Source organism: Geotrypetes seraphini, chromosome 2 (genome assembly GCF_902459505.1).
Source record: "Geotrypetes seraphini chromosome 2, aGeoSer1.1, whole genome shotgun sequence".
Lineage (NCBI taxonomy): Eukaryota > Metazoa > Chordata > Amphibia > Gymnophiona > Dermophiidae > Geotrypetes > Geotrypetes seraphini.
This window is the reverse complement of record NC_047085.1, coordinates 508910123-508927637: the sequence shown is the minus strand read 5'-3', so window position 1 is coordinate 508927637 and position 17515 is coordinate 508910123. Positions and strand designations below refer to the sequence as shown.

Sequence of the window (17515 nt, the reverse complement as noted above, 5' to 3'; positions counted from 1 at the left end):
CTCCCCCATCCAGTTTCTTTGTTACCCAGTCAAAGAAGCTTATCAGATTGGATTGACAAGATCTTCCCTTTGTAAAGCCATGTTGGTGTGGATCCCTTAATTTTTCGTCATCCAGAATTGCATCCAATCTGGTTTTTTTTTAACAATGTTTCAATGAGTTTACACACTATTGATGTGAAACTCACCGGTCTGTAATTTTCAGCCTCTGACCTGCATCCCTTTTTGTGGAGCGGAATAACGTGCTTAGGGAAAGATTGAAAAGCTCGGCTAACAGTTCTGCCAGGATATCCTTCAATTCCCGAAGTACTCTGGGGTGTAGATTATCTAGGCCCATAGCTTTGTTTACTTTTAGCTTTGATAGTTCGTGGTAGACATCGCTCGCGGTAAATTCAAGGTCCCGGAAGGGGTCCTCTGAGTACCCCTTTGTCTGTAGCTGAGGACCGGATCCTGGTGCTTCACAGGTGAAAACTGAGCAGAAGTAGTTATTCAAGGATTACAACAATTTATAAATGATCATTTCCATCCTCTAGAGCAGTGTTCTTCAACCTTTTTACACCTATGGACCGGCGGAAAAAAAATATTATTTTGTGGATCGGCAAACTACTAGGACTGAAATTTTAAAACCCCATTTCCGCCCCGTCTCCGCGAGCTTGGTCCTCGCAAACCATCTGATCCCATCCGCACAAGCATCAGTTATGATTTTATATTGAATGTATTTTATTAAAGTATAAAAAGAAACAATATTCTGTACAACTGTCATTTTATAAATTCAAATAATACAGAGCAAGGATCAACAAAACCCCTGTCTCCCCTCCCCTTCACATATAGCCCCTCTACTATCAAGAAAACTGAATAAGCCAAATTATTACAGAATGCTACATAGAAATAACATGCTAACAGAATACCGCAGTCACACATAGCAGGAATAGGGTTAGGGGAGTACAACTAGGGCAACTGCCCCTTGGTCAGAGAGAGCCCTAAGCCACTGCCTGGACTTTGCAGTCCCCAGTTTTGTCTAACACCAGCTCTAGAAGGATATATATTTCAAATCTGATATATTCTAATAACAAAATAGAAATATAATTATTTTTTCTACCTTTTGTTGTCTCTGGTTTCTGCTTTCATCTTCTTTTCATTCTCTTCCTTCCAGCATCTGCCCTCTCTGTCTCTTTAATCCAGCATCTGCCCCTTCCATCCACTGTTTGCCCTCTCCTCCTTCCATATGGTATCTGTCTTCTTTCTATGCCCCTCTCCCCTTTCCATCCAGCCTGTGCCCTCTCTCTCCTTTTTACATGATTCATTCCAGCTTCACTGCTCTCTTCATTTTTATCTCTCCTACACCAGATCTAGCATCTTTGTCCCTCTCTATTTCTCTGCTGACCTCCCTTCCCATCTCTCTACTTTCTCATTCCAGTCTCTCCCCTTCCCCTCCTCGAATCTCCCTGCCAGCTGTTTCCTTCCTTTTTCCTTCTCCCTTTCCTCCTCCCCCTGTCCAGCAGTAACTCTCTTTCCTTCCCTTTCCCTCCTCCCCTCCCAGCAGCATCTCTCCTTCTCCTTCCCTCCAGGTCCAGTAGCAGCTGTCCCTTTTTTCCCCTTGTCCAGAAGCTTCCCAGACTCTTTTCCCTCCTCCCCTCCCCTCCCAGCACCATCTCTCCTTCTCCTTCCTGCCAGGTCCAGTAGCAGCTGTCCCTTTTTTTACCTTGCCCAGCCTCCAGCAGTGGCTTTCTCCCCTCCCAGAAGCTGTTGGTACTTACCAGCGCAGCGATTCAGGAAGTCTGCCTTGTGTCCTTTGATGGGTCGCGCCGCCTCTGAGGAAAAAGGAAGTTGCATCATCAGAGGTGGCCGTGACTCAGCAAAAGCCCCAAGGCTGCCTTCCTGAATCGCTGCACTGGTAACTACCGACAGCTGCTGGGAGGGGAGAATGCCACTGTTGGAAGCTCTCCATGATCTTGCCAGCCCTGCGTGGACCAGCAGGAAATTGCAGCTGTTGATCTCGCCGGCCCTGCACGGACTGGCAGGAATTTTCTGCAAACCGGCACATGTCCACGGACCGGCAGTTGAAGAACAGTGCTCTAGAGGACTTAAATGTACTGGGAAACTCAGTAAATCTATAGCATTTAAACTGGTTGAAATTTGGAATAAACTCCCAGATTCTTTAAGATTGTTAAGTCAGCTACATCAATTCCGGAAAGATTTCAAAACTTGGCTGTTTACGTAATAGTTATCCAAGATTACCAGCCGATGAACAGCAATTAAGTATATTTCATTTTTTAACTTTTTAAATATCTATCTATTCTTAGCTAATAGTACTCTCTCCATATGTCACTTTATTTTTTAATGAGCTGTAAACCGAATTGAGTTCCTTCAGGAAATGATCCGGTATATAAACTGAAGATTAGATTAGATTAGAACAGTGTTATATGTACACTTCTCCCTCCATATTTGCAGGGGTTAGGGGCAGAGCCGACCCGCAAATATGGAAAAATCACAAATAACTTTTAGGACCAACTCTGACCCACCCCTGCCACCCTCCTGCCTCCCAGCGCATTTTCAGATTGAGTAACTTCTTCAAAGCCGTCGGAACTTTCGTTCAGTCGCGAGCGTCTATGGGCAGAAGCTTCTCCTCTGACGAAACTTCCAGTTGCATCAGAGGAGAAGCTTCTGCCCAAAGACGCACGCAACTGCTCGCAGGCTCTGACGGCTTTGAAGAAGTTACTCAATCTTAAAAGGCGCCGTGAAGATAAGGAAGGAGGGAGATAGATAAATTCGGGTAGGTAGGAAGGAGGGAGGGGGGCCGCAAGAGGGGTGCTGAAGGGTGGTGAGGTGGCGAGATGGAAGGGTAGTGGAGGAAAGGAACAGATGCTGAAAGAAAATGGAGAAGACAGAATGGGGAGAAGACGCTGAAGGGAAATGGGGCAGAAGACACTGAAGGGAAATGGGAAGAAGACGCTGAAGTGAAATGGGGTGACAAGAGTGGGCAGAAGACGCTGAAGGGAAATGGGGTGACAGAGTGGGCAGGTCCAGAATCTGTCTGCAATCAGAGTCCTGCTGTGGCACGATGAAGAAAATCAAGTATCTACCGAAGTCCAAGGTATCCCATGGAACGGACTCCATGTCCGCCAAATCCAGTAACCGGCGCACCGTAGCATGCAGCTTGCCAGCCCTGTCCAGATTCCCCTTGGGAGAGGACCGGAAGAAGTCCAGCGGCACCGGAAGAACTGCAGTCGAAGACCATCCGTTAAAACCTCTAGGACCCACTGGTCCTAAGGCAGCTTTAGCCATTCTGAAAGGAAGGCCGAAAGCTGCCCACTCCCCCCCCATTCAGGGGGGGCCTCGTCAGAGCCTTGGCGTCATAAGGTTCTCTTAGAAGGGACAGACGATCGAGAGGTGGAAGGCTGCAGGCGAGCTGCATCTCCAAAGCGAGGCCAATAGGACACTCCAAAACACTACCCCGCCAAAGGGGGTCTGGCGTACTAAGGTTCGCCAGGAGGGCCAAAAAATCGGCCGTTCCATCCTCTTGAACGGACGAGGTCCAGAGCCATGAAGCGCCTGAGGCTTACAGTCCTGCACACTTGCCATCAGGTCATCCAAACCCTAACCACTGGTGAATCCATAACATTCTCCTGAATAAGCAACCAGCTTAGCAAATACTGTCAAACTATCACAGAGTGTGGCTGCCAAATAATTCACTCCAGAAACCAGGAAGCCGAGGTCCCAAAGGACAATCTCCTCAGGAACCTGACGAAATGTAGCATGACATGCTCGGGCCACAAAGGAAGTGGCCTCCAAAACAGAACTCCTTTGGATCCGCATCGAGCACTGCAACCATGCCCATCTCACTACACTGGGACTCAACTACCATAACTGCAAAGGACCAAGCACGCAGCCAAGGAATACTCCTTGACTCCAACCTGTCGCTTTCCAACCATATCTCTAAGGAGCTATCTTCCTCATTTTACTACCTATGTCAGCTTTGAAAAAAAAGGAATTACTTTTCTGAGTCAGACTTGACCCAACTACTCGAAGCCTTAGTCCTCTCCTGCATGGACTACTGCAATGCCCTATTCAATGATCTCACGGCAAATATACGATATCTCCAGCATGTACAAAATGCGTCAATCAGACTTCTAAAAAACCTCCGTGCCCAGGATCTTGTCTCCCAGGCTCTATCATTGGTTCACTGGCTGCCTGTAGCCAAATGCTGTGTCTTCAAAGGACTGATGTTAGCATTCAAAACCTCGGCTACACAACAATTAAGCTTCCTTCATACATACCAAACAGGTCCCTCCACTCCCAGGATGAAATACGCCTCAAAACACCCCCTGATAATTCCCTTCAACTGCAAACTGCCAAACGACATTCCTATTCCCACTTCATACCAAACCACTGGAATCAACTGCCTCCACAGATCAGATCCCTTGAAGGAGTCTTCAGCTTTAGAAAAGCAATAAACCATACCTCTTCACCTAACTCCATCGCCTAAGGACGATAGATTACAAAGAAATATTAATGTATCTAGGTACTAGATCCTCGATATGTGTCACGTTAGGATAAATCTTGCATTGTAACTGTCAAATTTATCCTGTAAACTACAAATTATGTATATTGGTATTAGATCCCTAGTATGTGTCAAGTTAGGATAAAACTTGTATTGAAAATCCTTGCTCTGTAACTATGGCAAATTGTAACCTATAAACTGAATAGCATGTATATTGGTATTAGATTCCTGTAACAATTCCCTCCCCATGCAAATATTATACCCCTGGGCAGCAGGAGATGTTAATCAAATGTGGAACTATAGGTCCCAGAATGCAATGGGCTATGGAGCTCAGTGTTGAATCACAGGGGCGAGACTCACAAGGAGAGAGATATGTCTACCCACACTGGGTTCATTCTAGAGGACCCCAAGGGAGAAAGAGGAATCAAGTTTTCCCTAGAGATTGGTGGAGACAGGTCTTGGGAAAACAGACTGGTGGCTGCGGTAAGCCAAATTCATTCTATTTTGTGTGAAGCAAAAGCTAACAAATACAAATTATCTTTATATGGAATTGTGTCTTGGCTGTATATGTGCTAACCTTCCTGGGCAAGCCAGCCAAACCAGGCTAGTCTACTACAATCCCTAGTATGTGTCGAATCAGCATAAAAACTTGTACTGTAAAACCTGTGAACTGTATATTATGTATGGCAACCTGTAACCCGTTCTGAGCTCTTTGGAGATATAACTGTAAGAATCATATTTAAATTAGGAATCACTGCCTTTAAGATTCTGAAAGGCAAAACAGAAAAAAAATGATTAACATAACATTATCTGTGAATATGGATAAAGTTGGGATTGAAAGTATTTCCATTATTTATATAGTTTAAGCACCTGTGATCGGTAGGTGCCAATTTATGAAGGGAGACTGTCAATTGCTGTCCATTTTTTTACTGATGTGATCGACTGAGTGTGCTGGTGCTTATTTTTTTAGCATTAACGAAAAAAATCACACAGCAAAAAAAATTATATCTATCTACATTTGGTTTTTGGCTTTATAATGATATCTCAATACTGATAAAAAACAAAAAAAGGAATATCATCCCTTACCCAGTGAGATCAGGGTCTGATAATTCTCCTTCATCACCTCCCTGTAGAGCTCCTTCTGCTCTTCATCTAAATACTCCCACTCCTCCTGGGAGAAAGAGACAGCGATGTCCTCAAACTTTACCGGCATCTGAAATACAAAGCAGAAACACACTCAGAATCTTCAGCATTGCATAGACCACCAGATCTCCCAATGCTGGTGCCCATTGGGTTAGGGAAAAGTTTGCAGAATGCATATAATTTAGAACTGCAGAAGCCACAGTCCCACAATGGGGTTATAGTTCACATCACCCAGTACTGGGGCTCAGCAGAACAGAGGGACATATTTTTGTGAGTATATAATTCAATGTCACATATTAACACAGGCTCAGAGTAGGGTCATATTTATTTGAAGAGAGATTTGTGTCCCAGAAAAGGAGCAGAGCAACTAGACAAGAGGCCCAAAGTGCCAGTGTCCAGCCCCAGGACTGCTTAGGATCCCAGATGAGAAAAGTGCAGCAGGGGCAGGATGTTAGGGCCAGTCTCCTACCTGCGCAGAAGCTCTTGCAGGCATTTGCCTGACCTGGAGGCTCTTTTTCTGGTCTCTTGCAGCGCTGAAGGGAGGAAGAGAAAGGCAGAAACGGTGATTTGGAGCTGGAGATCTCGGGTTTATCTGCAGAGGAGGAAAACAAGGAAAGCAGGAAACAAGAGATTTCCCGTTTGACACAGACCGATGACGTCACAACGGAGAGGCGGATCTTCTCACTGAGGGCTGAGCGACGCACGATCTTCAATCCCTTTCAGTGCTGATTGGTCAGAATGGTCCCTGGGGCGGGGAGAGGAGGAGTTGGAGGAGGAGGAGGGTCCGCCCTCTAGCCCTGATTGGGGGAGAGGAGAAAATAAGGCGGCACTCTCAGCTCCTTCTGCTACTCATAGCCAGGGCTGGATATGTTGCTGTCCAGATGGGCGGGAAGATGGCTGTAGGGTCCGCCCTCTAGCTCTGATTGGTGGAAGAGAAAAGGAGGCGTCACTCTCAGCTCCTTCTACAATCCTGTAATTCCAGATAGTTTCACTTCTTCACAGATCATCAGAACCAACCCCGGAAGCGAAGCAATTGGAAACATTTCCAGCCCAGATATTTTTTTATTTCCCATTCATACGGTAAACACTTGTAAATCACTGTGGAGAGAGTCTACGAGCCTGTCAGCTTTCTTTTTTTTCCTTCGGTTGCATCTTCTCAGCCTGGGTTGTGACCCCTCCTAAAGCTGCATTGAGCAGAATCTCTCCTCATCCACTCAAGGGTAGAAAGGAAGAAAGCCTTGGAGCCTTACTTTGCTCTCTCTCTCCAACCACAGTTCCTTCTCACACTGGCACTTAGAACATAAATCTCTCATTTCGGTGAGGTCTCCTATTTCTTGCCTGGCACTCAGACAGTAACAGCTACCCCACATCAATCATGCAATTTAGGGGTTAACCTTACTCTATTAATCACTTGATGCCATCATGAGATAGGCATGACTGACGACTCTTAACATTACCCTGATTGGTGGCTCAGAGCTGCCAGAAAATTTTGCTGCAGCCCCACGGACATTCCCCCAGCATTGGGAGGGATGCCCATTCCCTCCCACTGCCAACCAACTCCCCCCAGCAGCGGGTGAAATGCCCACCCCCTCCCACCAACCAAGCCCCCAACACTCTCCTGCAGCTCCCTCCCAGACCGCCACCGAACCCCTTGCCCTCCTTACCTTGTTTCTAAAGGCCGGCCTGAAGGATACCTACTCCCTCCAGCCAGCAGACCCGCCTCTTCAAAATGGCAGGCATCCCCCTCCTCGATGCATTCTGAGATGCGCAAGGGAGGGACTTAAGGCTCTGATATGCTTACATTACCTAAGTCATAAGCATTTGGGCAAATCAGCGCCTTAGGCTCCCCAGATGCACCCATAGAAGGACATTTTTCACTAGAACCCCCTTTTAGTGTGTGGTGAGTCCTCTAAAACACCCCCAAAACCTACTATTACTACCTGTCTACTAGTGCTGCCCAATTCAGGAAAAAAAAAATTTGATTCAGCCTATTGAATCAATTTTCCGATTCGATTTGATTTTCCTTCCCAATTGGGTGTTTTTTTCAAACATCCTAGTGGGTTTATCTTATAGCTCCTTCACCCTATTTGCCTTCTCCTACCCACACAGGCGCTGTGGTGTAAATAAAATAAACAAAAAAGTTTGTTCTTTTTGCTCATTTTTTAAAGCTGATGTAGGGAAGCAATCACTCCATGTAAGAAGTATGGGCAGAAATAACTAAGTACAGGGCCAATAATGTTTATTCTGCGGACATTTACGGTGTTAGCAATACTGTTAGAATTCACAGAAAGGACACAGAACAAACAGTTGCATTACTATGATAGTGAAAGAGGGAAAACACATAGGAACATCATCAGTGGCGTACCTAGGGTATGTGGCACCCGGGGCCCATCATTTTTTGACACCCCCCCCCCCCCCATGTAAAAAAATTTTTTTTTTTTTGCAATAACCATGAAATGGAATAAATGGTCAGAATAGAAACAGGCAGTGAAAATTTTCTTTTATTGAACCTCATATATGTAACCATTATTCCAAACATAACATAACATAAATTATGTCTAAATTGTCATGACATTAGAAGTACATATGGAGTAGTTGCAGGTGATGCTTGGGACAGTTCTGATTGTGTTAGTTCGGTTTTATGTGTTTTTTGAATAGAAGGGTTTTTATTTCTTTTTGAAGGTTTTGCAGTCTGTGGTTGATATCAATTGGTTGTAGAGTTGGGGGTCGAGTGTTGCAGCTCGAATGGCTAGGAGGTTGTCGAACAGTTTTTTTCTTTTGACGTTTTTGGTTGGAGGGTGTGTGAATGGTGCACAAGTTCTCCTATGTCTGTTTGAAGTGGATTGAATTATTTAGCTGAAGAAATTAGTTACCCCCCATTCCACACACATTAATTCTCTTCCATTTTTGTTCCCATTATAAAAAACACTGATAAGTTCCCAGAAAAAAAATACATTAAAATAAGAAGTGAAAACAAAGGCCCCTACAGATGAGAACATAACATAAGAATAGCCTAACTGGGTCAGACCAATGGTCCATCATGCCCAGTAGCCCATTCTCATGGTAGCCAATCCAGGACACTAATACCTGGTCAAAACCCAAAGAGTAGCAACATTCCATGCTACCGATCCAGGGCAAGCAGACACTTCCCCCATGTCTTAATAACAGATTATGGACTTTTCCTCCAGGAATTTGTCCAAATCTTTCTTAAAACCAGCTACACTATCTGCTTTTACCATAACTTCTGGCCACTTCATTTTTAAGTTTAGATCTTTCCTTTCAAACAGAGACCTTGCTAGATGTCAAATACAGCACAAGGTAACTTCACATGGACTTAGCTGTGCAGGAAATGTGAATCTCCTCATACACCCACCATATAGTGCAAAAATGTGCAAAGGTCTGTTTTTTTCTTTTGATCACTACATAGCCTAATGCCACACAAGCAGCGCTGTTACAAACATATTCTGTAGGTCAATGCTAAGGATAACAAAGTTTCCTTCCTTGGACCAGAAGGAGATAAACCACTGGAAGAGATCCCAAAACAACACCCAAAGACCCACTCAGTGTGTGAATCAGTTGAGTGGAGTGGACTAACTGGGGGGTGGAAATGGGCCCGTAGTTTGCTCAGCAGAATTTCCCAGACCACCTCTTCCTCTCAACACATTGACACGCTGCCACCATCACCACTAGGAACACCTCACTGGGTAGGCCAGCTATGCTATAAACTTTATAAAACACATTATTATATTTTCTTATAAAGCACATATTTTAACTGACCTCTCTGACATCCTCAGCCTTTCCATTCACAAAAATAGAAGGAAGAAAAGTTCCCATTTCCTGCTGTCTCATGTCCCCGGCCTATACAATATTTTTTTTCTGCAGACCCTTCAAAAGTCTGACCAAATCCTCGTTTCACTTGCATTATAAAGTACTGAGGATGCCATCTCTCCCCAATCCCAGGTCCTAAAGTCTAAGACAGTAGCGCAAACTAATGCTGCCAGATACAGGAAAAAAAAATTTTGATTCGATTCAGCCCTATTGAATTGGTTTTTCAATTCGATTTTCCTGCCCAGTTGGGTGATTTTTTTCAAAACTCCTGGTGGGTTTTATAGCTTTTTCACCCCCTTTGGCTTCTCCTAACCACACTGGCGCTGTGGTGTAAATAAAATAAAGAAACAAAAAGGACTTTTCCTCTTTCTGTTAAATCCTAGCTCACGTTTGCAGTCCAACACCAGCTCTGGCAGGATACACATTTCAAATCTGACATGTTATAATCACAAAACAGAAAATAAAATTAATTTTTCTACCTTTTGTTGTCTGGTTATATTTCAAATTTTGTTGGTCCAAGGCTCTGGTTTTCTTCTGATAACTTGCTTGCCAGGGTCTCCTTCTTTCTGCATGCTAACCATCCATCTGCCAACTCTGTCCTCCCTTTCCATTTCCCTTCCCTTCCCAGGAAGTCTGGTATCTTTCCTTTTTTTCATCTCCCTCCACAGATCCACCTTTTCTTAAATACCCTTTCATCCGGCATCTCTCCCTCCTTCCCCACCATCCCAGAGTCCACCATCTCTCCGTTTCTTTTCCTAATTACCCTCCTATCCAGTATCTCTATCCCCCCTCCACACCATCCCTTGTGTCCAATTTCTCTCCCTTTCTGTTCCTTCCCTCCCTAAATCCCATGGTCCATCATCTCTCTCCCTCTCCTCTATTTTCAGACCCATTATTTCTTCCCCCCCCAAAGTTTGGCATATGCATGTCTCTTTGAACACCCCCTTCCCTCTGTGTACTTCTAAATCATGGTCCCCCCCCAAAGGCCTGTCCCCCCTTAAAGGTCTGCCTGTCCCACCTTGAAGGCCTGCACCCCCCTTGAAGGCCTGTCCCTTCCCCTTGTAGGCCTGTCCCCCCCTTGAAGGCCTGCCTGCCTGTCCCCCCCTTGAAGGTCTGCACCCCCCGAAGGCCTGCACCCCCCGAAGGCCTGTCCCCCACTTGAAGGCCTGTCCCACCCCCTTGTAGCTTCTCCCCCCCCCTTGTAGGCCTGTCCCCCCTTGAAGGCCTGCCTGCCTTTCCCCCCTTGAAGGCCTGTCCCCCCTTGAAGGCCTGCACCACCCCCCTCGAAGGCCTGCACCACCCCCCTCGAAGGCCTGCACTCTCTTAAAGGTCTGCACCCCCCCCGAAGGCCTGTCCCCCACTTGAAGGCTTGTACCACCCCCTTGTAGCTTCTCCCCCCCTTGTAGGCCTGTCCCCCCCTTGAAGGCCTGCCTGCCTGCCTTTCCCCCCGTTGAAGGCCTGCACCCCCTTGAAGGACTGCACCCCCCCGAAGGCCTGCACTCCCTTGAAGGTCTGCACCCCCCCGAAGGCCTGTCCCCCCCTTGAAGGCCTGTCCCACCCCCTTGTAGGCCTGTCCCCCCCTTGTAGGCCTGTCCCTCCTTTAAGGCCTGCCTGCCTGCCTTTCCCCCCCTTGAAGGCCTGTCTCCCCCTTGAAGGCCTGCACCCCCCTTGAAGGCCTGCACCCCCCCTTGAAGGCCTGTCCCCCCCCCTTGTAGGCCTGTCCCTCCCCTTGTAGGCCTGCCCCCCCCTTGTAGGCCTGTCCCCCCCTTGAAGGCCTGCCTGCCTATCCCCCCCTTGAAGGCCTGCACCCCCCTTGAAGGCCTGCACCCCCCCTTGAAGGCCTGTCCCCCCCCTTGTAGGCCTGTCCCCCCCTTGTAGGCCTGTCCCCCCCTTGAAGGCCTGCACCCCCTTGAAGGTCTGCACCCCCCCCAAAGGCCTACACCCCCCCCCGAAGGCCTGCACCCCCCTGAAGGCCTGCCTGCCCCCCTTGAAGGCCTGCACCCCCCCCCGAAGGCCTGTCCCCCCTTGAAGGCCTGCCTGCCTGCCTGTCACCCCCCTCCCCCTTGAAAGCCTGCTTGCCTGCCCGCCCGCCCCACCCTGAAGGCCTGATGCCCTGACCCACCCCGAAGGACCGCTCGCCCCCCTGGCCTCCCCGCACCACCTATGAACAGCCGCAGCAGGATCGCGAAGTCAGCGTCAGCGATCCCTGCGCTACTTCCTGCGCCACGGTCCCGCCCCTCCTCTGACGTCGGAGGAGGGGCGGGATCGCGGCGCAGGAAGCAGCGCAGGGATGCTGACGCTGACTTCGCGATCCTGCTGCGGCTGTTCATAGGTGGTGCAGGGAGGCCAGGGGGGCGAGCGGTCCTTCGGGGTGGGTCGGGGCATCAGGCCTTCAGGGTGGGGCGGGATCGCGGCGCAGGAAGCAGCGCAGGGATGCTGACGCTGACTTCGCGATCCTGCTGCGGGCTGCTTCACAGATGGTGCAGGAAGGTCAGTGGGGCGAGCGGTCCTTCGGGGGTGGCGGGGGACTGAACGGCAAGGCCGGGAACACCCCCTTAGGGCTGGTACCCGGGGCGGCCCGCCCCCCCCGCCCCCCCCTAGGTACGCCACTGAACATCATAAGTCCTATTACCAGCCGAGATGATTATTAATACCCTGTGACTCCTATTAGATAATATTCACAAGAAGTCGGAGTAGGAGGTGCACTCGAAGCTTCTGACGGTGATGTCAATTTACTTCACCCTGTGCTGCTCACACTCAAAGCAGTGGCGGTTGGACAGGCTGCAGCCCAGCTCCTGTACTCGCCAACCCCCGACCTAATCCTGCTCCTTCGTGGGCTTCTTCACCATAAAGACAGTGACAGACAATGAGCGGAGGGACGAGGAACTGTTTCTAGGCTGGGCCCCCTTCTACTAAACCTCGCTAGTGGTTTGTATCACCAGGAGCCACGCTGAACGCTGTGCGCAGCTCCCGACGCTCATAGGAACTCTATGAGAGTCGGGAGCAACGCGCAGCATTCAGCGCAGCTCCCAGCAATACAAACCGCTAGTGCGTTTTAGTAGAAGGGATCCTAACTTTCACTCGCTCACCGTTTCTCTTACCAGTCGTGAGCTACCAGAGGAAGTGGGGGAACTAATCCGCCCGCACGACTGTCCACCAATCACCTACCAGCTCTCTCCCCGAAGGGGAAGGGAGAAGGCGAGAGCAACACCCACTCACATACTTAAGATACAATCCGTGCCACGTGTAACCCCCACCTCGAAGCAACAGCAGCCAATCCGTGGCCACTGAATCGGGGAGACCAATTTTTTTTAAAAGGGAATCGTTTCGAATCGATTCACCCAAAGTGAATCGGTGAACTGATTCGAATCGTGAATTGGGCAGCACTACTGTCTACCACCCCAATAGCCCCTATGACTGCAGGTGGCACCTATATAGCAGTAACAACTATACAAAAATAGACAAATATACCCCCTCCCCTTTTCCTAAACCGTGATAGCGGTTTTTAGCACAGGGAGCTGCGCTGAATGCCCCTCACAGCTCCCGACGCTCATAGGCTCCCTGCACTAAAAACCACTATCACGGTTTAGTAAAAGGGGGCCATAGTGCAAAATATAGACAGCAGATATAAATTATCAAAATGGACACATTTTGATCACTAAATTGAAAATAAAATATTTTTCCTATCTTTTTGTCTGGTGATTTCATGAGTCTCTGGTTGCACTTCCTTCTTCTGTAAATCCAATCTTTCATTCTGACCCTTCCCCTTTTCTTTCTGTCTCTCCTTCTTTCTCTCCCCCTGCCTCACTTTCTTTCTCTCCCCCTGCCCCCCTGTTTATTTCTGCCTTTCTCTCCCCCCTGCCCCCCCAAGCCATCACACCAATTTCTCCACTTCCCCGATTCTTTCCCTAATCCCCTCCCCCCAAGCCACCACGCCGATTTCTCCCTACTTCCCTGAGCCAGGCCTGGCGCGTACAAGCACTGGGCCCACAAGCCTTCATCTTTGACGTCAATTTTAACGTCGGAGAGGAAGTTCCAGGCCAGCCAGGCAGCGATTGGCTGGCCCAGAACTTCCTCTCCAACGTCAGAATTGACGTCGGAGGTGAAGTCTTGTGGGTCCAGAGCTTGTACGTGCTTGGCCTGGCTCGGGGAGGCAGGAAGAAATAGATTGCAAAGGCAACGCGATCGACTCGCGTTGCCTTTGCGATCTACTGGTCGATCGCAATCGACCATTTGGGCACCCTCGCCCAAGGAATCACATCCAGTGCAGCAACTATTGATCCCAGAACCTGAAGATAATCCCATGCCGAAGGAGCCGACCGCTCTATAAGGGAAGAAATCTGAGCACAGTTTCTGCTGTGGGACTACTGGTAGAGAGACATGGCTCGCAGCCATGTTGAAAAGAACTCCCAGGTATCCAAGTAAGTGCATGGGCGTCAGATGGTTCTTATTTTGTTTAGCTTTTTTTCCAACGTTGATAATCCAGCCCAGGTCTTCCAGCACCTGGAGCACCCAGCTCTAACGTGTGGCGTCCCTCAGCCAATGAGGGAGCTCTGATCAGCCATCCATCCAAATAAGGGTGAACCTGGAGACCCATCTGCTGCAGGTAATCACCACCACTACTGTTATAAAAATTATTATTAAATGGATGGAACTCCACCAATAAGCTATATTATTCTCAAGGAGAGGAATAAAACTTATAAAGAACTATTAATTTGGGGAAAGTTAGCTCGCTTGATTAAAACTTAGCTCTGTAACCATAATTAAATATATAATATATGGGAATATTTATTCAAGAACTAAGACTCAGAACATTTATAAGCAAACTGAAAGTTTATTTTCTTTTTAGAGCAAGTATAAAATTACAATCAAGCAGGCAGAAGCTGTTACAGATAGGGTCTTTAAGCAGAAATAACAGAATTAAACTAGACAAAATTTCTCTAAGGTTAAAGAATCAAATTTACTCACAAATGCTGGTTGAAAAGTCCTTAGAAGGCCACCCTGTAAGCCCGAACTAAGCACATGGTGAAGTTGTAGAGATAGGGATGTTGCAGGAAAAAGAGACTCATAGCCAATCGTATCTTTGCTTTATAGATGTGTGTATGGGGGGGGGGGGGGGTCCCAGGATGCATCAAAACTCAGAGGCAGTCTCTAGCATCACATCCAATCATAGAGCAGTGTATCACAGATCAGGGCAGTCTTGTCGATGATGTCATCTGACAGGAGTAGTATACATCCATGCTTTTGTTTATTCACCTGAGCTGCATCTGTCTGGCCATGTAATACTGTAGAATGGCTCAGTCCTTTTACTGGCACACCCAGTCATGCTTTTGTCATGCTTTTAGCACAGCACCTGGATAAGATGGTTGGGGACAGGGCTCAAAACTTCTTTTTACTTTAAGTAATTTCAAGCAAGCTTAAATGATTTACGTCCAAAGCTACATATAATAATTGGGAATAAAAGCACACAGTCCACTACGGATGCAATTACTATAACAAAATACTTATTAAACCTTGCAAGAAAAGAAGAGAAAGAAAAAGGGGGAAAGGGAAAAGAGAGACCATTTTGTGTACGGAGTGTGGTATCATATGACAAAGTGGGATTTGCAGATATCACGCTGCACTATCATCTCCTTGGTTAAGGTCCAGGGTGCCAAGAACTGGCAATGGTGTCCCAGAATATGAAACTGTAAAAATTAGTGGTGGGCTGGAATAAATGGGAATGTGCAAGCATTTCTCTGTAAGATCCAGAGAGTCAAGAAACTCTCCTGGAGCCACCTCTTCAATGACCGAACGCATCGTCTCCATTTAGAATTGCGGAATCTTTAGAGCCGCATTCACATGCTGAAGAATAGGCCTCCACTCTTCAGAGCCATTCTTTGGCATGATAAAGTATATGGAGAATCTGCCCGAGCCCGAGAGGTCAGGCAGTACTGGCTCCATAGCTTGAATATCCAGCAAGCGCTGAATGATGGCTGGAACCCTAAGCGCTTTGTCCGGGCGATCTGAAGCAGAGTCTACGAACCAAGCTGTCAGAGATTGAGCAAATCCCAGTTTGTAACTTGGTCAAATAATGTCCAAGACTCACTGGTTGGACGTAATGTGCATCCAAGCAGGCAGAAATGTTTCAAGATAGCTTCCAAATTGCAGAGGGGAATCCTTCGACCTGGCGCCATTGTGCCTATTCAGCAGGAGACGTAAAACTGGAGTTGGGAGGCTAGGAACGCCGGTAGCCATTATTCCGTCATTGTAGCCCTGAGAAAACACCTGTGACGTGGTACTTGCACACGGTCGGAAGCGCTGGTTGCTACGAGATCAGAATGACCAGAACTCTAGGAAGGCCGGGTCTGCTCTCAGGCCAAGTCATAGGGTGACAGTCCAGTTCAGAATCCATTAAGTCATCCAGACATATGCCAAAAATCACGGCTCCTGAAAAGGCAGTCAAGCCAAAGGGGAATTGGAAGTGGAAACAGCAGCCCACTGCGGGCAGAGATGGAATACTCTGACACCTCAGTCAAACTCGCATAGAGGCATACAACGCATCCGGCATACAAATTGTACTCGCCAAAAAAAGTTTAGAAGACGGAACCACTGCTGCACTTTCCAGAGTGCACTTTTGAGCGTGACAGGCGTGTGAAACACAAGATGTCGCCAATGTAGCTTTAATGCCTAAAGTAGCTGCGTCAAAGAGCACGGTAGTCCTGCATATCTTCTAACACTAAACCACCAACGTTAGTGAGAAAGGTGCATTTTGTCACCTGCGCCACCAAAAAATCCACCCTTGGCTGATCTAAAAGTTGCTGACACTCCCATGCCAAAAAATCCCAGAGTGGCATAGCTCTAGCAATATGCAGAGCACCCTCCGGAGAGTCAAAACTGCTCAGAGACCAGAACGCACATAACAAGCTATCAAGGAAGGTAGCAAACTGCAAACACACACCACAAAGCCAGGAGGAAGAAGTGGACAGAGCCAGCTGAGTGAAAAAGACCTCCTGTAAAGTTTCAGAAAGAAGGTCTGGCAAAGCCGCAAATTCAAAGAGACACAGGCTTGCGAGAGCATTTCCAGGCTCCCAAAACCCCAGAGGGATCCACAAATCCAGGACACAGTTGCTGATCCTGCCCCAGGAAGCGCTGCACCTGTAGACGAGGTCAGCAAGCAAATCATTTGCATCTGGATACCCCCAGATTAGGGTCAGGCAGTGCAAACAAAGTGGCAGAGTGAATCTAGGATGTGTCCAAAGGAGAAACGCACACTGATAGACGCCATATGTTGTGGATTGGGATTATGTAGGGGAAGAACACATTGGTCCAAAATCCAGAGCACAAAAATTTCCAACAATTCTGAAAAGGTGTCCGGTTCCTTGGGCATGTGTCACCTTAAGGTGGCTAAATTGAGCTTTTCTGAGTGTGCGCAGACAAAATTACCAGCCATGCCAAGCCCCAAAAACCACTAAGGCCGCTCCGCTGGGCTAGCTAAGCATTCGGTTACCTGCTTCAGCAGGGGAGTGGCTAAGCTGAACGCTGCAGCCTCCCACCCAGCTGCGTCACACAGCACATGGCGCAAAAATGCTCTAAAAGTGCCTAAGTTGAGCAATCCTGGCAAGAATCAATAAGAGGAGAGCCCAAAGACTCCATCCCAGCAAGTTTCTAAGCAAAATTTGCAGTTTTGAAGAAGTAGGGAGCTTTAGAAAATAAAATATAAAATAGTTAAAAATCCAAGATGGCCACTATCACAAAATTTGCACCAAAATTGTGGCTTTTTTTCACACTTCCCACACTCATTAAATGGCAATTTTAGGATTTTTCAGGATGGGAAACATTCAGAAACACTCAAAACCCCACTTTTCAAATCTTCCCCAATGTCTCTCACAGGCTGTCAGCCTATGTACTCACTGTGACCTGACAGGATCAGTGCTGGAAGCCTGCTTTCAGCTCTCACACAGTAGCTGGATGAGAATATTCACTGGAGACTGTGTACAAGATGCAGGCAAAAATTTATTGTACCAAAATTAAAATGCAAATAAGTAAAATAAAACTTTTTTACCA

General features: G+C 47.5%; 1 protein-coding gene across 2 annotated transcripts in view; it reads right to left on the bottom strand.

Moving 5' to 3' along the window:
- Positions 1–6235, bottom strand: part of LOC117354620 (gastrula zinc finger protein XlCGF26.1-like) — a 35178-nt gene extending 28943 nt beyond the window's left edge. The window contains exons 1-2 of one of the 2 annotated variants that reach the window (XM_033932421.1): positions 6111–6235; positions 5585–5711 (exon numbers count right to left, since the gene is read on the bottom strand). In XM_033932421.1, coding sequence (XP_033788312.1) covers positions 5585–5711; positions 6111–6134 — 151 coding nt within the window. In that variant the 5' untranslated portion in view covers positions 6135–6235. The remainder of the gene's footprint in view (positions 1–5584; positions 5712–6110) is intronic. The other variant, XM_033932422.1, reaches the window with a different exon arrangement.
- Positions 6236–17515: the final 11280 nt, after the last annotated feature.